We start from the raw sequence: 24,971 nt of genomic DNA on the forward strand, positions 1-24,971 counted from the left end.
GAATTCCCTGGTGTGAGGTGTTACCCTTGTGTTGTAGGCAGTAGGTGTCAGATGGACCAAGAGTTGAAATCTGTACTTTCTAAAGAAAGTAAATTTCAGTTCTTTGCCAAATGCCCATATTGCTCAGGTGTTCAGGTTTATGAGATAAATGCCCCAAGGTTACTGGATGTTAGGTAAATCCTTGTTTTCTTCTGTCAGTCACCTTTAACAAGGAGCTGTAGGTACTGACTCTTGGTGCTTTTTCATACTGATTAGGAAGTGCTCTTAAAAGAGTCTTACTTAGGGGTTTCAGGATTCTGCTTTCCCACTATCTCTCTGTGTGGCTGCTATTGCTAGACACTTATTAATATAAGCAGTTGGCATATAAAGCTTCCCTCTTTTTTTTTTTTTTTTTTTTTTAAACCCTAGGTAGTGCAGTGGTGCTGTCCTTACTCATTTGTGCTGGTGCACAGTGGAGGTGCATGAAGGTAGAACTGCACAACCATACCTTTAACATGCTAAATTCATCATATAGCTTTCCTTCAAACTCCAGTCAACCGCAGAATTCTCCAAACTGCATCTGCACTAGTACTCTTTGTATTATGTCATTATTCATATATAATATTTGTAGTGTTCTAGAATGAGTTGGGATTGTGCCTGCTGTTTCAGAGGGCCCCCTTCTTCTGTCTGCAAACTTCCAAGGAAGTGGTTTTAACTCTTTCACACTTTTTATACCTACAGAAAAGCATCTCTCATTGCAAATCAGTTGTAGGAGTCTTGCCAGGATGTAAGAGGCAGCTGAACTGCATAGACTGATCCATTTCTTGTGCTTGCTTGTGGGGCTTTCCAAACAGTACCTAGACTTGGGGATCAGAGATCATGCTATCAGATTAAATAAGCAATGTATTAATAGCTTAGGAAAATAGGAGGGGAATAATATACGTGGATTCACTCTCATGAATGTTTGCACATGTGTGTGCATGGGATAAAGGGTGCTTGAAGAGGTGCTGAATATTGGGTAAAGGAAAACTGCTTAATTTATCCATTAAACTCAGTTGTTGCGAACTGTTGCATTAGGGCTCACAAAGAACTAAAAGTTTCTCAGTGATCTTTTTCTCAGTGATCGCATCAGAGCTGATGTGTGAACAGCATGTCATACAAAGTTAAGAAATCTTAAGATTTCATGCATAGGCTGTGGCAGGAACTATAAGAAGTGCTATATGGTATGACATGAGAACATAATTGTAGTCTGTTACTTCCCTTAAAAATAAAAAAACCCATAAGAGAGACTGGGAGTGACTGTTCCCAGTTTTGTGGTATATTAATCCATATAGATAAAAGATTGAATGAGTGCTTGTTCATCTTGTCTACAGAAAATGTTACTGCCTGTTTGTTTTAACAGAACATGGGACTGTTAAGTTTCTTCACCACTTTTGCTACTTTATTTGCCTTTACTTATTTGCGTAAAGTGAGTAAAAATTACTAGGTTTCCCAGGTTCTTGAGTAACAGCTGTAGTAGAAACTCAAGAGAAGTTAATAACTGATTTCAGGCTATGCAGCAAGTAATTTGAAACACATTTGCTTAGAAGATATTTGTTATGCTTATAGGTTTCTTGCTTAAAAAGTAAATTTGTATGTGTTTTCCATAGGGTTATGAAGACTGGCTACGACATAAAGCAGACAATGAAGTGAACGGTGCACCAGTTTATGTTGTTCGAAGTGGTGGCCTTGTAAAAACTAGATCTAAAAACATTCGGGTATGTGCCTAAGGACAAATTGAAAATTATGTTTCAATAGCTAAAGCTCTTGTGTCATTACTAATAATCATGGCCTGTTTCATCATGATTCGGTAACAATGCTGAAATGAACTCTTCTCTTTTAAAACTCTATTTGTACACTTCTCATTTGTGTTCACTTCATTAGGTGGGGGACATTGTCAGAGTAGCCAAAGATGAGACTTTTCCCGCTGATCTGGTGCTTCTGTCATCTGATCGAGTCGATGGTTCATGCCATGTTACTACCGCAAGTCTGGATGGAGAGACCAATCTTAAGGTCTGGCTTACTGCTATGAAATAGAATGTAGTTAATTTGTGATGCCATTTTTATTTCAGCCCATTGGAATACCCCCCCTGCCCAGTAGTCCTGTGTCATTAACATAATGGACACTGTTTTACAGACACACGTTGCAGTCCCAGAAACAGCGGTGTTACAGTCTGTTGCCAACCTGGACAAACTTGTAGCTGTTATAGAATGTCAGCAGCCAGAAGCAGATCTGTACAGGTATCACTTTATTAGTAAATATTTTGAAATTAAATCAAAATGAAGTGTTTAATACTAGGAATGTTATGGGTCTTGCTGGGATTAAAATAGCTTCAGACATCTGCTTAAATTTTAGGTTTTAATAATTAGCGTGTTTATACATACATACTGAAAGTTGCAAGTGACAAGTTAAATTTGAGTATTTCAGTAGTAAATCAGAAATTATAGGATAATATTTACCTTTTGTATTTTAATCATGACACTTATGTACGTTTCTGTTCTAACCAGTAAACTTGTTTCCAGATCTTAAAAAATTAAATGGCCTATGATTCTGAGCAGACTGGAGAAAGAATTGTATAAGGTTCTGCCAGGAGATATCACTACTACATAATACTCTTTTTTTTTTTTTTTTTTTTTTTTTTAAATGCTTTAACGCAAACCGTAGCAAATTGTTGTAAGGTTATTTTAATTCTAAGGATATGTGTTGTTCAGATTTATTTTGCTTATGCTCAAGAGAAGATTTGAACTCTGTTCTTCAGCAGGAAAAATTTAGATTAAAAGCAGTTGTATCTGACCGTGCTTCATTTCAGCTTTTAACATCAGCAAGCAATGCCCTAGACTCTGTAAAACAGCATCATGGGTAACAAAAGTTATATTCCCATCCAAGTTTCTCCTGAATTGTGTAATGGAAAGTGATAGCTATCAAGTAGTAGTTTTCGAAATCCAAGTATATCACAGCAGCTATTCTTAAGTAAGCTTTGGGATCTTTGAGAAATACTGAATTCTTAAAAACTAAGATACTTAGTTTGAACAGCTGTTCAAGTATCTGCTCTTTAGCTCAGTTTGTAGAGAATGTCAAGTTAAGGTACAATTACTGTAGAAGTGTATGTCCCTATTTGTAGCTAGGGTCATGCTAAATATGCAAGTGTCAGATCTTAAAAGCAGAGTAGATTGGCTTTATTAAATGAAAAATTGCTATTTCTGATGGATAGTATGCTAGCATATTTGTTGAGGAATTATTTCTTACTGAAATACCAAAAAGTCACAATCTGTTTTAGCTAAGAAATATATTCTTTTGTGGTTTTAGTAGTTAAACCTAATAGGCTTCCTCAAATGACTGTTCTTTTGAAGGATAAATGTTTCTGTTGTTAAAGATCTCCTGTAAAATTATTGCCAGTGTTGCCATATTGTTTTAGTTTGATTGTTAATAAAAGTTGGTTATTTTGTATTTGTGAACAATTAATGACTTTGTAAAGATAGAGGAGTCTTTTACATTTTTGAGTCTTTACGTAGATATTTCTGACACATGGCCATCTTTCATAGATTTGTTGGAAGAATAACTGTAAGTCAACAAACTGAAGAAATCGTACGGTAAGTAAAATTTTGTAAGATGAATGTTTAGAACTGATGGAGGTGGTTAAAATCATGACCATCACAAAAAGAGTTACTGTTGAATATACTAGAGGGAGAGGTATTTTTACTGAAAGAATTGTAGCTGCATACTTCAGATGGAGGTGAGAAAAAATTAGTGAAAGAAACTTCATTACTATGCAGTTTTTCACATTTAATAGGACAGTTCTGGAAAACATGAGTGTTCTGAAGGGGGTAATTTTTAGGCACTGGTAAACAAATAGCAACAAAGTTACCAGCTGATATCAACAATTTATTGATCTTAAACATTTTCCAGTGGCATATTTTGTAGACTACAACAGATCCCGTGTCATTTGTTTATCAGAGGCACTGAGCAGGTGTTTTTGCAGCTGAAACTCCTAGAACTTACTGGTCTGTTTTAACAAAGCCTCTGTTACAAATTGTAGCTTTTAGTATATATTTCAAACTACTATACTACCTGGACTGTAAAGGTAAGTGCTTACATCTGTAATAGTCAACACATAATTGTGTGCGCATAAAGCTGTGTGCACACAATCACGTGCTCACCTTTCCCTGTGCAGTCATAGCAAGTAGCATACACCTAAACACGTGTGAAAATGTAAAAATAAAGATGTGAAGCCACTTACAGACCTACGTGTGGACTTGCTTAAAAGATTGTTAATTGCCGTGGGTTGCTCCCAGCTAGCAGCCAAGCATCCACACAGCTGCTCATTCACTTTGCCCCACCACAACAGGACAGGAGAGAGAAAATAGGAAGAACAGGAGTGAGAAGGTCGTGGTTTGAAATAAAGACAGGGAAATCACTCACAATAAATGGCCAGATTTTCAGTGTGAGTTATTTAACTGTTTTGTCTTGAGAGTTGCTGATAATCAAGCTTTCAAAAAACTTGGTCACCTCTTCTCAAAATATGAAGTGCTGTGTTATGATGTATAAATGTGTCACAGAAACAGGTAAATCTGTTAGGATTCCTTCACTCTTCTAATGTCCAAAATGTTATCCTTTACACTTTTTTTGGTGAAATTTCTACCTGAATCAAGTATTAAAGCAGTATTCTTTTCCATGTAATGTGTGTGTTCAGTCTGAAGAACCAAAAGTCTTTCAACCTGAGCCTCCCTCCTATGAGGCTGGCAAACATCTGTCAATTTTAGATGGGAGTAACATGGAGTTCAGAGTGAATCACTGATTTGTCGATTGTTTTGCAAGAAATATAGGAATGTAGAAGGCAGATCACTTGGCCCCAAGTCCAATGCCTTCACCACTCCCGCAAAAAGACCCCACTGCAGCCCCCCCCCAAAACCCACTTCTAAGGTTGCTTTATGTGCTACTTCACTTAAAGCTTTTCAGAATTCATTACTGCCAAGCTTGACAGGTTCAGCTTTAGGATAATCTATCAAAATAGTTTAGTTGATAACATATAACAGAGCCAGTTTATAGGGAGTGTGAAAAATAATTGCAAGTTCTGACTACTGGTGGAGCTGTATCTTCTGATTGTCAAAGATAAACTTGTCTAGTCTGTGTTGCACTGATTCAGGTTTTGTATTTTGGGTTTGTCAAGACTGGTTTTACAAACTGCAAAAAACACTTGAGTCCAGAAATATACATTAGGTTTCTTATAAGAAAAAGGTTAAATACCTGAGCATTTAGTCCCTTTTTGTTCAATTTTTCAGTTATGTGTGTGTAATTTAAAGAACCTATCATAATCCGTGTGTATAAATGGTATTTGTGATGGTAACTGTCACATTTGCAGTAACATTAAGTTAAACGTTTAACTGTGGGAGGTGGGATGTGGGTTTGGAGTGTTTTTCGAGTAACTCCAGGTTATACTTTCAAAGGAACTTCAAGTATGAGAGCTTTGTTTATGTAATAGTGGTCATGGACTGCTTGTGGTATAGCTAATGGAAAAGTAAGACAAACCCAAGGGCTTGTATGCCATAGGACTTAGTATATGAGTTTTAATTCTTTTTTGCCTATACCCAGTGTGTCAACCTGGCCACTGCAGTTGTTCAATTTCTGCTTTCATTTAAAACACTGGCAAAAACAGTGAATGCACTTTTTTTTTTTTTTTTTTAAATTTCAAACCAACCCTGCTGGCAGTTTCTAAAGATGATACAGCTGCTGAACTAGAACATACGGCTCTAATGTTAGATAAACCTTGATTCTAACTGGACCTTTATTTTCGCAGCGCTGTTTACAGTTAACTTAACCAATGAAATTAATGTATAGTGTGATAGATGTGAGGAAAAAACATTTATGAAATTTTACTCTTGTGTTAGGAAGCAGAACTTGCACTGTTGTGGTGGTGGTGTGTCCATCTAGTTGTTTGTCTTTGTTTCTCTGGTATGAATAGCCTTTGAACTTGCTAGATCATTTCAGTTTGACAGAGGGGTAGAAGTAAGACAGGTAAAAGAGCCAAACCTAAAATAGCATTCCTGTTGCACTGTGAGCTCAACAGGTTTTTTGCCTGCTGGCTTCTCAAGTAACTTGCAGGTCTCTGATCCAGCCATTTGGTATATTTAGCTCAGTCACTAATTATGGGATATTGAACAGTGGTGGGAGAGTATGGCAGTGACCAAAGGAGACAAAAGAAAACTGAGCACCCTGTGGAGATTCGTGGTATGGAGATATGGCGAAAGGGGCGAGAGGATTGAAGATGGACCTAAATGAGGCTGGGGTTGGAGGAGTTGTGGTGGGAATTCAGAAGGGATATAAGACAACTTTGAATAGGAAGCTGGATTTCGCTAGTCCTACAGAATACAGAACAACTAATTTTTAAATGCTGATATATCTATTTCTTTTTAGACCTCTTGGGCCTGAAAGTCTCTTACTTCGTGGAGCAAGATTAAAAAACACTAAAGAAATATTTGGTTTGTAGACATCTAAATATTTAAAGAGTATTGTCTTAAAACATGTTGATGAACTGTGGTTTAATTCTGCTTGCACTGAAGAAATTGTAATAATTTTGCTGACTGTTACCTGAGGGGATATGATTATAGATGAAAGTAATGATATTATGCTGAAGAATCTCTGAGGATATAAAGTTCCAGCTCTGCTCTGTGAAAATATTTGAAGTGGTTTGATAAAGGAATAACTTAACTTCAATGGATAAATGACTGTTGTTACTGTTACCCATTGTTCAAGATTTTCTCCTGAGATTTACCATTCTGATTTCCATAAAATACATATTGAAGAGCGGTACAGTCATAATAATGAACAGCTTTATAGTGTTAAAATTATTTCAGTAGTACTCTTTTACTGTAGCACAATATTGCAAATACTTACAAAATACTCTCTCACCATTGTACTGAAGTAAACACAAAAATCATATCACCTTTTGATTTTATCCTGTGTCTCTTAAAATGAAAAATTCTGCCAATTGTATATATGCAGAAAATAAAGTATAATTCTTTGTTTCCCCCCCCTTCCTTCCCAGGTGTTGCAGTGTATACAGGTATGGAGACAAAGATGGCATTAAATTACAAGAGTAAATCTCAGAAACGGTCAGCAGTAGAAAAGTATGTTTATTTTCTAATATCTTCCTTATTTGTGGAGTTTTAACTTAGTTTTTCCTCAGTAACTTTAAAATCCTGATGATCTCGTCATCGGTTTGTAGGCAAGGGAAGACAGCGTAATTGCTTTGCCTTCAGCAGGAAGCTATAAAGATAAAATCTGTTTCTTGATATCTTATTTTTTATTGATTCTTTCAGTAATGTACAAAGTTGAAATACCCATGCTTAAAAAGGACTAAAGCAGAAAAAGTTAGTTCAGGAGGTTTGTTTTTGAGGTGTGGAGACCATTTAATGATACGTGAAATGCTGCTTGAACCAGATGCTCAGAGATAGTTTTCACAACAGTCCCAGCCTCTGCTGTTCTCTGGATCCTTTACTGTAAAACTGCATCATGCCTTTAAATAGGATGGATTGAAATGAAGTCTTAATTGCTTACAAATCTGTGTCCTGAATCATAGTATCTGATATAACGGAAAATAGCTTTGTTTCACATAGTCTAAAGGATATAGTCTATCCAGATCTGTTTTGCAATTAATCTTGCTTCTAGCACAAGTTGCAGGCTCAGTTTTAAAAATCTTTGCTCATAGTTACAGGATAGATTTTACTATAATAGAGACTCATATGTTGAACTTCATGAATTATTTTAAAAGGAAAAGGAGTTCTGAGATGTTGCCTTTTATTCCCGTTACTAAAAATCTGAGAGTGCCTCTCAGCATTCTTTTGCAAACATGGGATTGATTATTCTTCTATAGCCAGATACAAACAGAACTGTAGAGTGCACAAGAAAACTTCAGTCATTGAAGCAAGGGGTGGAAAGATGGTCTGGCTAGCATTAGAATATAGAGGCAAGTTTGACTATATCTGGTGTAGCATGGGCTGGGTTAGTAGTGCCCTTCTAACTGAAGAAGGTGCAGCCTTGGATTTCCACTATGGTTTGTACTGCTTTCACAGCCTTGCTGGATACTAGGGAAGAAGAGAAAGATAAGTCAGTCCCCAAAATCCTGGACAACAGGTGTGACACAAGTTAGCGTTGGGGTATTCTTGCACCTTAATCTAGTCTTCATATTGCTATATGTAGAGTATGTCGTAGTCAGATGTAGGATTTCTTTTCGTTTCTGTTGTCTCCTTGTCACATAGAAACTTCATAGCCATCTCAAACACAGGATACATTTTAAAAAAAATGGTCCAATAAGTTTTTGATCAATTGATGTAACCACAGTGTGTCAACAGCTTAAGTAAAATAAAACTGAAGTTGCCTTTTTTTTTTTGCGCCTCTTTGTAGGTCCATGAATTCCTTTTTGATTATTTATCTAATAATCCTCCTCTTTGAAGCCATTCTAAGTACTATTTTAAAGTATGCATGGCAAGCTGAAGAAAAATGGGATGAGCCTTGGTATAATGAAAAAACGGAGCATGAAAGAAACAGCAGTAAGGTAATGTAGTTCTACCCAGTTGCATATCTGAGGAACCCTCAACCACTGTATACTGAATGTGATATTTATTATATCTCTATTCTTGGATATAGGTGTAACTACCACATGATCCACTTGCAGCTCTGTGATGTTGTCTCAGTATTTTTGAGAGAGTTAGTCCTATGTAGCCTCACCCTTGTGTAGAAATATCTTACCTCTGTTACTGGTTGGACTTTTTCTTCCTTTATGAAAAGACCAAGCTTTCTGAAAATTTTGGGGTTTGTTAGGACATATTTCTGATGTTCTATGTTCTTATTATAGTTACTGTTCTTGTGGGTGTCTTTTGTCATTCCTTAAATGAAAAGAGGAGGAGGAGGATGGCTGTTCTTGTGCACCTTCCATTGCAGTGATTTCACAGTTCAGGCATTTTGGACATTCTGTGATGTTGAGATTGTTCAGACAATTTTGTAAGGCTGTAATTTTGCTCAAGTTCCTGCTTGCCTTCTCACTTTTCTGTAGAGATTGGAGGGATACTTTGAACTGTTCCTTAAGTCCACAGTTCTGAGAAGTGTCCTTTTTAATAATTCTGTATTTTTCTGTGTTCTGTTTAATTCTTTTTTTCTGTATGAGCCTGCCTTCTTGCAAAGCAGTTCAGGAGCTGGCTGGAGCTGATTGTAAGAAGTAGAGGGGATTTTCAAAACACGGAAGAATTGGAAATCCAGTTTCCACATGTGATGTGGTGTCAGATGTTTAACACACCCCCCACACACACCCCCTCCCCATCTTCCAGAGAGTTGAGAATTGAATGTGCTCACTAGGTGCCATGTGTGCAAAAAGGTCCAAATCCCAAGTCAGAAGAGTCCTGTTCTGCTTCGCAAGTGGAGTGAAATATATAGTGGTTCAAGAAGGAAAAAGAAGTAATTTGAGAATGTCTTTGATTCAAGGAGACTTAAGAATTTACTGGCATTTCAGCAGAACATGCAACTTTCTCAGAAGCTTGTAATGCAAAATGTTTTTGTGGTTTAAATGGAAAAATACCTTTATCTCAGTGCTATGTTTTATTTAAAATTATTAATTCATGTTATCATTACGGTTATCAAAAACTTTTCAATGCATTCTAAAATAATCCTATCTAAGAGTGTCACTGTTGAAAAGTACTAAATGAATTTAAAAGTTTTCAAATTGTTTAGTGACTTTTATTTTTAGTACCTGCACCCACTTAACACACTTCCAACTGTTTGAAGTGGTCAGTCAAGTAAATTCTTGCTGCCTCTTAATTTGAAGTAGTTGCTATGTAAGTTAGACTAGCCTGTGGAGTGTGTCCAGTTCTGAACAGAATCAGGATAAGTATTTACTCAATCTTTCCATTCCTTTACCTTTGCCTTCAGGAGCATACAGAGCCATCTGTGTTTCAGCAATGTCACTCTCCTTCTATCATGTCTTTGTTTTTCCTCTCTCCCCTGTTTACTTCTGCAATCTGCTTTGCAATTCTCAATATGCTGACATCCTTACTTGGAGTGCTTTCTCTGTTCATCTGTCCTGTGTTGTGCAGATTGTTATTTAATAGACAGTGCTTGAAGAAAGTAGCTAACCTTAGTAATTGTCACTTCTTCTCAGTACATCTTCTCATATGTGAATTACTGCTCTCAGTCTTTATCTTTTCTGGTTTAGTTTGGAAGGTCTCTTAAGGCACAGAACTTCCCGAGTTTTTGCCAGACACCTTAATTATTGGTACTGACTTTTATTGAGTAATTACAGCAACACTCCCTAATTAGGAAGAACAGACATTATTTAGATTTGCAAACTGTTGACTACTTCTGTGCTTCCTTTCTTCAAATGTTCTCCTACACCAATATCTGGTAGAGTTGAAAGAGATGTCCCAGTTTTTCTCATCTCTAATCTCCGTTGCTCAATATTCAAGTGCTGGTAAGAGTCTTCCCAAAGTACAATTTAGATACTGAGTTTGTGCAAATGAAAAAGAGACTTCAAAGGGTCTGTAATGTTGCATTTCAGAGTTCGTTAAAATTGTCATACCTAATAAAGAGAAATTTCTATTCTATTACATAGCTGTTTACCTGAAACATATGTGTCAAACACAGTGATTTGACGAGGCATAAAAGAAGTCTGTGTCATTGAAATCTGCACGGTCTCTTTCTTGTTACATAGTCTGGATCACCCACATCACTGGGGAATGCCAGGAGACAGGAACCTTCTTGTTGCTTGTAAACCAATACAGAATACTTGCAGATTCCTCTGACAATGTGGAATGTCAGTTGTTTGCCTTCACCGCTTATGGTTCCTGAGAAAAGTCTATGAATGGTGCTGTTTCATGGGATGGGGAACACGTTTCAGACCCAACACTTTCAAGAGACCTGTCTGAAAACAGAATCACCATGACAGTTAATATTAATTGGCACCCCTCCTGACAGACTCAATAGAAAGGACAAAAATGAATGAACTTGAGAACTGAAACATCCAGTTATAGCTTAAGGCAGTCTTTTTGCATCAGTCTGAAGGTGCATTACTGGGGCAACCTGGAAATGCCTGCATTGCCACGGTGTGTGTTGTCTCTCTCACGTGTAAGTGAGGCTCTGTCAATTTGTCATTTTTCATGCACATCGAAACATAACTAAGTAACCATGTTTCACCTGATCAGTACAGTAATCTTTACATTTTTCTCTTTTTCTCTTGTAGATTCTGAGGTTTATTTCAGATTTCCTTGCTTTTCTGGTACTTTACAATTTTATCATACCTATTTCACTTTATGTGACTGTTGAGATGCAGAAATTTCTTGGATCTTTTTTTATTGGCTGGGATCTTGACCTCTATCACGAAGAAACAAACCAGCGAGCACAAGTAAATACTTCAGACCTCAATGAGGAATTGGGACAGGTAGAGTAAAAAATACATTGTTTCTTTTCTTTTTAACCTTCCATTTTCTACTGCTTTTTTGATATTAAAATTCATTAATGCAGACTTTTTATTGGTTGCACTTTGATTTCTGATTAATTTTAAAATGTGGTATAAATCTCTGATGGCAGAAATTAAAATTTTTACATGATCAAATAAAAGGTGTGTAGTGGAGAGTATGAGTTGAGTTTTTTTTTTTTCCCTTCTAACAAATACATGCAACTCCAAGCCTGTTTTTTGTTTTATTTTACAAAAGGTAGAGTATGTGTTTACAGACAAAACCGGTACATTAACTGAAAATGAGATGCAGTTTCGAGAGTGCTCCATTAATGGCATAAAGTACCAAGAGGTCAATGGTAAATTAACTCCAGAGGGGTTTTCTGAAGATTCTCCAGATGGAAATAGGCATAGTTTGGTAAGAATTGCCCCCCCGCCCCGCCTTAAGGCATCCTTGATGGAAAGAGTTTTATTTCAGAGAAATATTCTTCTAGCATTAGCATTAAAACAAAACAAAACAAAAAAACACCAAAAAATCAGAATTTCTGGATAGTTTGAGTCTATTAAGTGTTACTGAGGTCTGTTAAGTGTTACTGAGCAAATAATATTTATTAAACCCATTGAGATGTGATTATTTACATGGAATACTTGGCAGATTTTTAAGTAAAAACATGGGGGTTTTATTAACTATGTTCAAAACTGGGTTGATATGTAAATGTTACAAATAAAGTTTTTCTTTCTTTCTTATAGATTAAAGAGGAAGAACTGTTCTTGAAAGCAGTTTGTCTTTGTCATACAGTGCAGATCAATGCAGATCAAACAGATGGTGCTGATGGTCCCTGGCATGCCAATGGAATAGCATCCCCATTGGAGTATTATGCTTCTTCACCAGATGAGAAAGCTTTAGTTGAAGCTGCAAGCCGGTGAGTTGTACTGCCAAAACTATCTAATGTAGAAATTGCCTACTAGGGCAGGCAATTTGTGGTAAAAGCAACCTTAAAAATTGCTCAGAAAGATTGTAGAGCCCAGGGGCTGGCACTGTCAGTTTACTATGACAACATACAAAAATAAAAACCACAAAACCCTAGGCATATTATAAAGTGAAATATTTATGAAAATCCTTGAGAAATTATAGTTGACAGAGTATGTTGCTATTAAAATTTTGTAGAAAGTGGGCATTCTTCATTTTCTCTGGAAATAAAGAGCAGTAATTTGGTATAAGAGTCCCTCTCTTTTCTCCCCCACCCCCACAATCAACAGGCATTATGTCTAAAGACACATTTAATCATCACTTTTCTTTTCTGTTTAGGGTTGGAGTAGTATTTACTGGAACTAGTGGGGACAGTATGGAAGTAAAAAGTCTCGGAAGACCAGAAAGGTATTCATTTTTATTCCTTGTTTCTCTTGAAGGACAGAACAATAGCGAAGATTAATATAATGTTCTCCTCTTAATCCTCTCTGTTCATAAGAAAACCTTGCCTTTCCACAGCATACTCTTTTTAATGCTTTTCCCTTAATGTCTTCAACACAGCTTGCATCTTATTCCTTACCAATTGAAACTGAGATGCAAGAATTTTGTGTGAGTTACTCTGTGTAGGTGTGTATTGTAACAATTTGTATCTTTGCTCATTCCTCAAAGGTTGAGACTGTAGTAGAGTTGCAAAACTGGGTTGCTTTTTCAAGTCTTAAAGTTTGTGCTTTCAGCTCTAGAAGTTTCCAGAATCAGTCTCATGTATGCAGAATCTAATTACGTATTTTAAACTTTCCCAAAATGAGTAGAAATATTATTGGTAACTGTGTATCTGTGGTATCTCATAACAACTTTTATCCATTTTATCTGTGTCGGTTTTTGGCAGCACTGTAACTCTAAATGTCTAAAATTAATTTTCTAAACTAGTGATAACAAAAAATAGTCCAGTTATCAGGGAACATACACTCTTCTTGACTGTGTAGATTGTTTACAAGTGTTAGAAATAAAATGTGGTTTTCAAAGTTACACTTACAGTAATGATAGAAGGATAAAGAAATACGTAGGAGCTGATTGTAATCTCCAGGTGTAAAGGTAGTGTTCAGGAAACTATTCCTATTGGTAGAACGTTTTATTCTCATAGAATGGAGTTAAATATATATCAAGTGATGAAAAGCAATCAATTGCACAAACATCAATAACAGTGATTGTTGCTCAACAGTGGTAGCACTACTTTTAGAAAATGATACTTTGGGGAAAGCTCTGTAGGGTAAGAGTATATTTATAAGTAATTGTCTTTGGAAATTTATTTCTAAAAATGTTTTCTTCCCTTTCCCTCTTCTATTAAAACACAAAATACAGGTATAAATTGCTTCATGTTTTGGAGTTTGATCCAAATCGCAGACGAATGAGTGTCATTGTAGAGAGTCCCTCAGGTAAGTGATCAGAAGTTGCACAAGCTGCAGTTGAGAACTTCTTAAATAGGATGTATTCTTAATTTCTGTTCTATTTTACTTTTTAGGGGAAAAGCTTTTATTCACAAAGGGAGCAGAATCTTCCATTCTTCCTCGTAGTAAGAGTGGAGAAATAGACAAAACAAGGATACATGTGGATGAATTTGCTTTGGTAAGTGTATATGCTTGCCCAGCTGATTGGAAGAAAATTCTTCCGGTAAAAATTCTGTGACTTGAAATTGCAGGTGACACCTTCTTGTCAGATTAGAATCTTGTCTACTCTGAATGTAGTCTTTTTATTTTCTCACAGAAAGGACTAAGAACTTTGTGCGTAGCCTACAGAAGATTCACACCTGAGGAGTATCAAGAAATCAGCAGACGCCTTCATGAGGCCAGGACTGCCTTACAACAACGGGAAGAAAGATTAGCAGATGTATTCAACTTCATAGAAAGGGATCTGGAATTACTTGGGGCTACAGGAGTAGAAGACAAGTATGCAATGGCGTTTCTGCTAACTACGCTCAAAAACATAGCGAGTTTAGGATTTATAACTGAAATCTGATGTGTGACATGAAAAACTCTCCTGCCACAACCAAAAGTTCTGTGCCATTCTTGTTTAGTGTCTTTACCACTCTTTGGATTGAGGAGCATTTGAAACACATGTTGTACCAACTGATTTTGGCTTAATAACGATGGTGTACAGTGTGCTTCATCAGGAGAGATTTAATGTATGTGAAATGGAATAATTGCAGTAAATATTTAGGGTAACAGCTAATTCCTTGGGAAAACTTCTATATGTAGCTGCTTAACAAAGCATTCTGCTTGCATAGTGTGTATTCTGTAAATCAGAGGGTATATTGTACACTGGGGTGTACAGATGGAGTGCTTAGAAGCTTTCAATGTACCACAGTAGGTAGTAATTGTTGTGGACTGTTTTAAAGCTTCTCAAATGCAGCAATGGTGCCTAATTTAAGTGAAGATACGCTTATTCCAGATTTTTTGATCACTTAGCAGGATTGAAGTTCAGTTTTTGTTTCATCAAGGCCTTCGTTTTATCGCTGGTAACAACATCATCTGCCACACTATGATTGTCTGAAAATATATGTAACGTTGGAAATGTAGTCTTAAATCATCATGACAGTGGGGTTACAGGAGTAACAAGGAATTACAGTGTGAGCTCTTTTTTTGTAAGGTGTTTGATTGGTTATTTAAGATTTTTCTTGTTTCTAGACTGCAGGAGAAAGTCCAAGAAACTATAGAAGCGCTCAGGTTGGCTGGTATCAAAGTGTGGGTACTCACTGGAGATAAGCACGAAACGGCTGTTAGTGTCAGTTTGTCATGTGGACACTTTCACAGAACCATGAACATCCTTGAGCTTGTGCAGCACAAGTCAGACAGTACATGCGCAGAGCAACTGAGGCAGCTAGCCAAGAGGTAAAATACCTGAGATGTCATTATCTCAGTGATGATCTTAGCTTGGTTTTCTTCTATTTTTCAAATTTTATGACAGTCTCTTTGATGTATGTGCCAAACATGTGAAGTTGCCTTTTTAGAAATTTGTTTATTCGTATAATAACAGACTTGAAGAAGCAGTCTGTCTAACAGGCTAACGTCTTTGTTTATTGTATGAGCAACTGCATAGTTCATAACAAAATCTAAATTTTTCTGTCACGCCGACACAAAGCCAACATTTTTGTTCCTGAATAGAATAAAGGAAGACCATGTTATCCAGCATGGACTGGTTGTGGATGGGACCAGCCTCTCTCTTGCACTCAGGGAACATGAAAAACTGTTCATGGAAGTTTGCAAAAACTGTTCTGCAGTGTTGTGCTGTCGCATGGCACCCCTTCAGAAAGCAAAGGTGAGTGAGAATATAATCAGGATTGTCTTGTCGTTATTTTTATCATGCTTTGAGGGGGCAAGGATTCCTGGAACTGCTTTGTTTGTTTGCCTGACCTTTTGTGTGACTTTTGAATCCTTTTTACATTCAGTTGATCTGGAGTAGTTTGTTCAGAAGTTTCTACGTGCATTAGTGAAAATTTGCAAGTGGATGTAGGGGAGAGTCAAAATACTGCCACTGTGCAAGAAAAAGGCTAATCTTTAATCAGCCTCTTGAGCCTTCTGTAAGGCAGTAGTGATCCTGATCACCTGCATGCTTTTGAATTGCCTGTTCCATCACTTCTCTAGATCGAAAAAGCTAAATTTAAACTTCTTGAAGCTGTAGGGGAAAAACTGCGCTGCTTTAAAGATTTAAAAAATACCCAAGTTTGAGAAGGAAGTAGAAGGGAAGGGAAGCCGAGGCCTAGTCTCCAGGAGAGGGTTTGCCTTAATGCTCTCTTCTAAGAGCATTTTTCCTTCACATGTATTTGATTTTACTCAAATATAGATCAGATAAAATTCAAATTCAGATCTTGTGATTTTTCTTTTTTTACTCTAGAAAGCTAAGCTCTGTAGAGCTATAATATTCTTTCCTTTTGAAATTGTCTTTCTTCATTTTATGCTTCTCTTCCTTTTTAAACATCTTTCATATCAGTCATTCAGAGCTGCTGCTGATTGCTGTTGGTAAAATTTGCCAGATGATTCGTCTTGACCTTTTTGTGTAGATTTTTGTCTGTCTGAATTACCACAGTCTTTGGTATCTCATGAGGACTGATCTGGGTGACGTACTGCAGCCTTGCTACTTCTTTAAGGCTGCTTACTAAGATCTAAGGCTAAATGTACTTGAAATAATTACCTCTTAGGAATGGGGAACCTTTAGACTTGAATATTAATACCTGCAATTAGGGAATTCCCACAAGCAGGTGGATTTCTCTGAACCGTGGACTGTATTTAGTTGCGTTCCTTGTGTGAAATGAGTTACCGCTCCTATGAATCAATACACTGACACTGCCAGCTAGAACTCAATTCATACAGTTGTTTGTGTCTACTTACTTCATGCAGTTACTGCTCTGTTGATATTTCCACTTTGGGTTTTCTGGAACTTCAGGGGGGGAAATGCAGTATTTTTTTGTATATTAGTATTTTTTGTTTCCAGAAAGCCTTCTGGATCTGCATTCACACCTTTACCTCTGCAGCCCTTTTATGACTGAATTAGTGAAGCTTCTGCCTTTAGTTAGAGCTCTCTGGGAGGTTAATGAATTACTAATTTTCCTTAACCAAAAAACTCGTCTAACTCACTCCTCTCTATTTAGAATATTGTAGGCACTTAGGTTAAAGATCTCTTTCTTTTCTGGGAAGAGTGGGATATTGCTGCTCTTTTGAGGATTTTAGAGCCTTGTATGTAAACAATTTTTTTGCTCTTTCTGTCATACCTTTTTCTGTGACTTTTCCAACTGAGAGTACCTGTTGGTGATAAAGAAGTTGCTTTAAAAAAAAATATTTTCCTTAATAACAGCATGTATTGAGCTTTGAGCTAATACGTTGGTTTTTCAGATTCCTCTTTTACACTGATTAGTTCCATTAATTGAAAATGTGAAGAATCTGGGCATGTCTAGTAAAGGGCATTAAATCTGGATTACTGGCGAAGTAAATTTTCAGTTCCAACTTGACTGTTTTTTATGATAAAGCACCAAATTAAGAGTTGTAAAAGAACATCTAAATGAGAACAGCAAGATAAGCTCAAGGCAGGCATAATATTTAAATAAGGCTTGTGCCCCAAAGCAGGCAGCTTTTCTAAACGAGCAATGAATTTGTGCATGTGGTATGCCAAAGATGTTGTTTACCGAAGTGTGCAAATTCATAAAAACATATTAATTACATTTACAGGTAGGTAACTAAGATACTTGAGAATTAGTGGCATGGTTTGTAGGTAGACTCTCTGTCTAATCTGACAAATTTCTGCTCTTTTTTTTTCCAGGTAGTGCGACTGTTAAAAACGTCTCCAGAGAAACCTATAACATTAGCAATCGGTGATGGTGCTAACGATGTGAGCATGATACAAGAAGCACATGTTGGCATAGGTAACTTTCTTTTGTCAGAAGAGATAAAGGCAAATAAGATGCAAATTTTAGTAGAGGATTAGATCATGAATAGTGTTTATAAACAGATAAACTTCTAATGTTTTTGCACCTGTGAATGACAGGGTGTTAATCTGAGTCATCTGTTGTAGCAGAGTTTTAGTGAAATTCAAAATTTAAGGCTGTTTGCTTTCAGAAGTCTTAGGTTTATTGTGCAGTCTGCCAATAATCAGAGGTCCTGCTTAACGCTGCCTTAAGAACAGCAAAGATTCTCTCTAACTAGAATCTTGGAAGTACTCTGCTTCAGATACTGGAAGTGGATATCTCTAACTTCAGATGTTGTCAGGTTCTAAGTTCCTGTGTAAACTTGACCTTTAAACCCTTCTTTGTGCTAAACTGCCGCTGTTTGCACTACGTCTGTATCACTGTAGAAATGCCATTTGTGTCTAGTTTGTCTTTGAGGAGAAGGCTTTCATTATATCTCTTGAGAGACTGTTACTGATTCCCAGCTAAGCTTGGTAGTTTTCTCTGTTTATATTGTTTTCTGTTGTCTGGCCAGGACTTCTTTTTTTTCCTGCTGTGTTATATAACTGAGTACAAACCAAAGCATATCTATAACTGAATTGGTACCCATCACATAATATTTTGGTATTTCCTTTACTAACTTTGTTCGATGGTGTTTGTTACAATAGCAAATGCTGAAGGTTCTGACATAAGGTATTGGTACATCAGGATGTTCAGTTTGTCACCCTTTGTGATTAAAAAGGTGTAGGCAATGTTTATCATGTAAATCATGTGGCCATGATTTTTAAGACCATGGGCATAGCCTGCTTGAGAAGGTTATGGGCAAATGATGCTTTATTCCTTGGCTAGTTTGTCAATTAACTGAAGCTTATTAAAAATAAAATTATCCAAGCCTTTATTGTAATTTGTAGTATATTAGACATTACATGTACGTTGGGCAGAACTAGAAAGTCTTATGCTGTGGAGGGTGACGGGACCATTAGAATTTTTTTTTTTTTTTCCAAGAGCAGCCAGCACTTAAGTGTCTGGTTTTCAGGAATCCTGGGCCACTTTTCTTCTGTAAAAGAGCATTTTGTGTTCTCTATGTGTGCTTATCCTAATCTTAATAATAGTTTTTAGAAATGAATTTGTGTTCCGCTGTGACAAGTGACAAACATTGTCAGCCCATCAGATTAAGTAAACTGCTATTGTAAGAACAGCATTTCTTTTATTCTGCTGTTGGGTATAGGTTATATATTATTCTCAGAAAGTACTGTTAAGAAAAACCTCTCTGAAGTAAAACATACTAAGCAAATTGATAATTGATGGTGGATTGATAATGGTTTGCTTGGTTTGGAAATTTTGATTTTTGTATGAGTTATTATTTCTATGTCTTCCTATAAATCTTTTCTTAAGCATAGCTTATGGAAATAGTATTTTTTTTTCTTTTCTTTTTTAAATTTAATCAGCATCAGATGAGCAGTTTCCCTCAGTTGTGAGTGTCAGGAATAATGCCTTCTTTTGGATCTGACAGTTGCTGAAGTCTTTCTAATGTTGAAGTGCAGGAAAACAGAACTCTAGTTTCAGATGTATGTTGTTGGGTTTTTTTAAACTTTATTTTTTACAATGTTTAACCTGTTTTCTGTTTTGTTTCCCAAATATTACAGGAATCATGGGCAAGGAAGGAAGACAAGCTGTAAGAAACAGTGACTATGCAATAGCACGGTTTAAATTCCTCTCCAAGTTGCTTTTTGTTCATGGGCACTTTTACTATATTAGAATAGCAACCCTTGTACAGTACTTTTTTTATAAGGTAAGTCTTCAGACAGTGCCAGTGAAGTTCACAGAAAAATGCGTAGCTTTTTCCCAGCAAGAAATTTATTTCAGATAGAACATTTTTGTTTGGAACAGGTTAAATAGCTCTGTTCAAACACGTTTTCTGGGCTTTTTTAAAATATTTTACAACCAAATGCAGTAGTTTAACTGTGAAATTGTTTAGTACTTCCACCTAGAAGAAGGTTTTAAATACCACAGTGAGTTTGCCTAGGCTGTGAGAGGTAGATGTGTTTGCTCTCTGAAAGCAGTATTATTAGCTTGAAATTAAATGCATTCTTTAGCAAGATGTAAAAGTATAACCTTTTTTGTTTATTGATTTAATATGAACCAAATCCATTCATCTTTCCTAAAAGGAAAAAGGAGCACAGGAAGTAGTTGAGGGAGGGAAGGGCTCGCAGAAAGTGTGTGGGGAGAGAGCATGCTCTTTGCCAGCAAGCTCACCTTAAGAAAACTTAACAGGCCCAGCCTCAACTTAAGAAGTCCTGAGGTGAAACACCGCAAGAGAAGTAAGCACCAGGGGCTGAGTTATCTCTGGATACTTCTCGGGGAGGTATGGGCATGGCGCAGCAGGCTGAGCTTAAGCAAAATGCTAGAGGAAGGAGTGGGGTGTCAGACCTCGGCACTCAGTCATGGGCTGGTGTGTTTGAGATCCTAATAATGTTTTTTGGTGGGGTGGGGTTTTCTTTCTTTAACTTGATCATCAGTTTTGATATGTCAAAAAATTCAGTATCTTACTTGAAATTTATCTGAGATTCTAGCATTGGTCACCAAACCACTTTTTATCTTGTATCGTTTGCTTTCATTTAAAGGTAACAACATGGTATTCGGTTTTGGTTTCTGTTTTGTGTACTCCCATGTAAAAAGCTTACGTGAGCAGGGCACGGGCTTTCTTGAATGAAATGTGGAAACTATTTTGCAATCAAATTCTTAAAAAGAAAATGAGGGGAAAACAGATGGATTTCTCCTCCTTTAATACTACTTGTATGCCCATAAAGAGATGTGTTCATCAAGCACATATAATTAAATTTATATTTTTCAGATTCATTGTCCCAAAGGACAAACAAAATACACTCTCAAGCAAAGCATATTGCTTCACTTTGCTGAGTAAAATGCCAAAATGCTTTATGCTCTCCCTGTGTATTTTTACCAGCTTGTAAGAGTTAGCAATTTCTTTTAGGGTTGTGAGGCATGTACTGAGGATTAACTATTCCTTCGCTTTTCTTTTTTCAGAATGTGTGCTTTATTACACCACAATTTTTATATCAGTTCTTCTGTTTGTTTTCACAACAAGTAAGTATTGGATGCCTTACATGTTGGTAAATGTGTATGAAAGACTCGGGGTAAATAACTAAAAAAAAAATGGGAAAGAACTACACAGGAGCGGCACAGATTTTACACTTAACAAATGTCCAGCTTCATTTTCTGTATTTGATAGCTTGGTGTTACTAGATGGTTATGTGAGTCTAGCTTTTTTCTAACTAGTAAATTCACATAATTAATGATTTGTTGCTGCTATTAGTGTGCTAATGAATTTTAATAAATATAAACAGCTTTTTTCTTTACTTTTTTCTTGTTTCCATTTTCAGACGCTCTATGACAGTGTATACCTGACTTTGTACAATATTTGTTTCACTTCCTTGCCTGTCCTCATATACAGTCTTTTTGAACAGCATGTGCATCCGCATGTATTACAGAGTAAACCTGTGCTCTATCGGTATGTATATCTTAATGTGTATTGTCACAGTAGCACATCACCATCCCTGGTGGTATTTAAAAGATGTGTAGACGTGGCACTTAGGGATGTGGTTTAGTGGTGGACTTGGCAGTGTTTGGTTTACAGTTGGACTCAATGATCTTAAAGGCCTTTTCCAACCTAAATGATTCTATGACTCTTATCATTTAGAACAACAGTGGCATCTGCAGAAGTCTGAACTTGCTAGTATGCATTCCTACAGTATTTTTATCTGTAATTTATGCAATTTTTAGTAACTATCTTGATGAGGAAGAATGCAGCTACATAGTTTTCATCCTAAAATTTAATTAACATGAGTATTTTAAGAGAAGTGTCTTTCTATGTCAGTCATGTTAAGACTGGAATGGAATTGAGCACATGGTCAGCTTGCATGATTGGCAGCCTTCTCCATTACATGTAGGAGGTGAAAATCACTCAGACATGTAAATGAAAAACTAGGACACTGTAGTTAGGGGAATTACCACAAAAAATGCTTTACTAGGAGGGGAAGTGATTTCCTGTAGAATTAGATGTCCTCCCAGTGGTAGCATGTTGCACTGCATACTGCTTTTAGGAGAAAAAAGTATGTATTTTTGTAAAAAAGAGATGTCTCTTAGATGTTTCTCTTTTCCTAAAGGTCTTTTAAGCAGAACAAGGGGCAAATATCAGGAGATACAGCTTTTTCTTCCTCTTGCAATTTCACCTCCAGGGAGAAGAATTCTAGTTTGTGCTATTTTGCATTTGACCTGTTATAGACACCCTTGCCATTGGTGATCCCTGCGTAAAGCAGAGGCAAATCATGAGAGCTCAGAGTTCTTTTTTTGCCCATGATTTATGTATTTTTTTCATATGTCAGTGTTCATTAAATGTATCTTGGTGCAGTTGAAAGTTACATTTATTCAAAGCAGTAGCAGTCATGCAATGTGAATAGCTGATGGGTTATATAAAGACAATCTGAAATCCAAAATCTGTTTTATTTCTGCAGAGATATCAGTAAAAATGCCCATCTGGGGTTTAAACCCTTTCTTTACTGGACCATCTTGGGCTTCTTTCATGCATTTGTTTTCTTTTATGGCTCGTATCTTCTAATGGGAGAAGACACTTCTCTACTGGGAAATGGCCAGGTACAATATCATAAGAATTATTCTACCACTGTATTTTTGGTGATATTTCTTCATTGTGTGGTTTGGTTTTGGTTGTTTGGTGGTTGGTTTGTTTGTTTGTTTGTTTTTTTAAAAATCCTCTTCTGTCAGAAAAAACTAAGTTTTTTTTAAGTTATTTTTATGAACCACAAAATTACCAAAGATGCTTTGCCAATATTGGTGTGGACTCTCAAGAGTAACATTCTTAGTGTGGAAACTGTAAGATGTGTTGTCAGAAAGCATAAGTCCATGAAGAACATGTCTTTCAAGATAATAAATGTATTATGGTTGTCTCAAACTTTGTTTTATTTTGTATACTGTCTTTGTCAAAATCATATGTCATAACTTCAGTAAATAAGAATTTATATTCGTTCAGAACTCATTTTGAGTTGGACTTAATTGCAGCATTAAACAATGGCTTCTCTCTAGCATCTGTTATAAAATTAGGCTTAAATCTGAAAGTTGCCAAAAGTCTTAAAGCTTCTCCTGAAAATGTCTTATATTAATTGCTCAGAATTTTTAAAAAATCAAGTGGTGCAAGCTGTTTTTAAATTATACTTTTTATTCAATAAATGTTTTTAAGATGATAATGAAAATATTAAATTCTAATTTGACACTTCCTATTTTAAGATGTTAACAGGAAAAAATCGTATACAAAAAACTCTAAAGCTTGGATGAAACCATTACAAGTCTGCTTCCTCATTTTCCCCAGCTCTGAGTTAGTTAACCCAATTTAGAACAATTAGTTACTGATATTTCTCTCATAAAACTGTTATGGGTAGTGGTGTAAAAATACGTTTGCTTCTCTCATTATGCCATTCTTACTACTGACATGAAGTGCTTGCTGATTCTTGTGTAGTGCTTGGTAGAGCTGCAAGTTACAGCACAAGGTACAAAATTAGCATCATGCTGTATTCGCCCTGGTCGCCTGGTGATAGGGAGCGGGCATGAGCTCAGGAACTCTAGCCAAAAGAAGGGTTTCCATATAGTGATGTACAGACAATGGCCAGAATTGTCTTGAGTGACTAAAATCAGAGAGCATGTGAACTGGTGGTTAGCATCCCTGCAGAGAAAGGACCAATAAAGGGCGAGTGGTGCAGCTAGCTGGAGTATCTATTTCATCATGAGGTGTTTGATGAGAACGTTAAAATAGTTGTGCGTTAGACTAAAGTGTCTCTTAGAACTGAGGTACGAGTGTGTCTTATCTAGTAGTTTTTTACAAGCTGTGTGACTTTGAAGTTCTTGTGAATTGGTAAAGGACCTTCAGTACTCTACAAATGAAGTAATTTTACACAATGAATCAGTGCTTTTCTGTACATCTGTCTTAGCTGTCAAAGCCCCTCACTTCAAAATTGCTTAGTAAATGTCTGCAAGGTAGGAACAGACTTTTTTCATTGTATTTAGTAACAAATGTTTAGTTTGGGGAACAGATTATATTCTATAAGTCTAGACCAGTGTGTTAATGTAGACTGTATGGAGAAGGTTCTTTTAATGGTTTCCTGTATAAATTAACCTCAAGATTTTTTAAATATACTCAGTGAATTAGCATACTGGAAATAAAGCTTTTAGATGCACTTTGGCTTCTCATGTTTTCTGTGATGTGACTTTTAAAAAAAAAAAAGTCTTAGAATTTATTTGGAGTTAATCTCTACCTCTCTGTTTTTGCTGAAAGATGGTTATTGGAACTGGTAGAACTGTGAGTTGCAGTAGAATATCTGTGGTGCATAAAGTACGTTGCAAATTTAATGTGTGCCTGAAAAAGCCAAAGTTAAAGGCAAGAGAAACTTCTGTACTGCTGAAGTGCTTTCTTGTAAGAAGTCCTCAAGAAGTGATCACTTTGTGCAAATGTGTGATACAGGGTACTGTCAGTGCAAGGCCTCGCATTTTCATTCCAAGTTCTCAGTTTGGAGCAAAGCAGAGTAGAAGAGATTGTAAATAATTTGTTACTGCTGGTGGTTTGTTAGGCTTACCTCAACACATTGTGCAACATCTTGATCTTTTAGTTCTTTTTTCTCCCCCCTTTTTCATGCTGTGCATGTCATCAGATATTGAAACCTAACAGGCAAATGGTAAGAGTTTAGAAGAGGAGGAGATACAAAATATTGTATCTGTTACTTCACAGGATTGAAGGATGCAGCATCCACAGTGTAAATGTGTTCAAAAATAAAATGGTGGCAAGGAAACCTCTTCACGTTTTGCATTCGAACTCTGTGACCATTGAGAGCAGTGTTAGCAAAGACACTTTCTTTCACAGGTCACTCAGAAGCAGTAGTCTAATTTTCCTTCAAGATTATTATTGCAGCAGTTAAAAGCAAGCATGTTGCTTGTTTAAACATCGGTGTAAAAAGTAAATAGAAGGCTTCAGAAGACGTGTTATAACAAAGATCTTGAAAATTATCAGTAAATTCAGACTCATGGCTGCCTC

At 36.5% G+C, this 24,971-nt stretch overlaps 1 protein-coding gene across 1 annotated transcript in view; it reads left to right on the forward strand.

Moving 5' to 3' along the window:
- Positions 1–24,971, forward strand: part of ATP11B (ATPase phospholipid transporting 11B (putative)) — a 59,530-nt gene that overhangs the window by 20,493 nt on the left and 14,066 nt on the right. The window contains exons 5-26 of the mRNA XM_075716833.1: positions 1,629–1,736; positions 1,903–2,031; positions 2,156–2,259; positions 3,562–3,609; positions 6,431–6,495; positions 7,062–7,143; positions 8,420–8,570; positions 11,244–11,441; positions 11,716–11,874; positions 12,207–12,379; positions 12,766–12,834; positions 13,786–13,859; positions 13,946–14,049; positions 14,188–14,369; positions 15,108–15,311; positions 15,585–15,738; positions 17,734–17,836; positions 19,504–19,649; positions 20,903–20,962; positions 21,259–21,386; positions 22,390–22,528; positions 24,592–24,615. Coding sequence (XP_075572948.1) covers positions 1,629–1,736; positions 1,903–2,031; positions 2,156–2,259; positions 3,562–3,609; positions 6,431–6,495; positions 7,062–7,143; positions 8,420–8,570; positions 11,244–11,441; positions 11,716–11,874; positions 12,207–12,379; positions 12,766–12,834; positions 13,786–13,859; positions 13,946–14,049; positions 14,188–14,369; positions 15,108–15,311; positions 15,585–15,738; positions 17,734–17,836; positions 19,504–19,649; positions 20,903–20,962; positions 21,259–21,386; positions 22,390–22,528; positions 24,592–24,615 — 2,604 coding nt within the window. The remainder of the gene's footprint in view (positions 1–1,628; positions 1,737–1,902; positions 2,032–2,155; positions 2,260–3,561; positions 3,610–6,430; positions 6,496–7,061; positions 7,144–8,419; positions 8,571–11,243; positions 11,442–11,715; positions 11,875–12,206; positions 12,380–12,765; positions 12,835–13,785; positions 13,860–13,945; positions 14,050–14,187; positions 14,370–15,107; positions 15,312–15,584; positions 15,739–17,733; positions 17,837–19,503; positions 19,650–20,902; positions 20,963–21,258; positions 21,387–22,389; positions 22,529–24,591; positions 24,616–24,971) is intronic.

Source organism: Pelecanus crispus, chromosome 9 (assembly GCF_030463565.1).
Source record: "Pelecanus crispus isolate bPelCri1 chromosome 9, bPelCri1.pri, whole genome shotgun sequence".
Classification (NCBI taxonomy): Eukaryota; Metazoa; Chordata; class Aves; order Pelecaniformes; family Pelecanidae; genus Pelecanus; species Pelecanus crispus.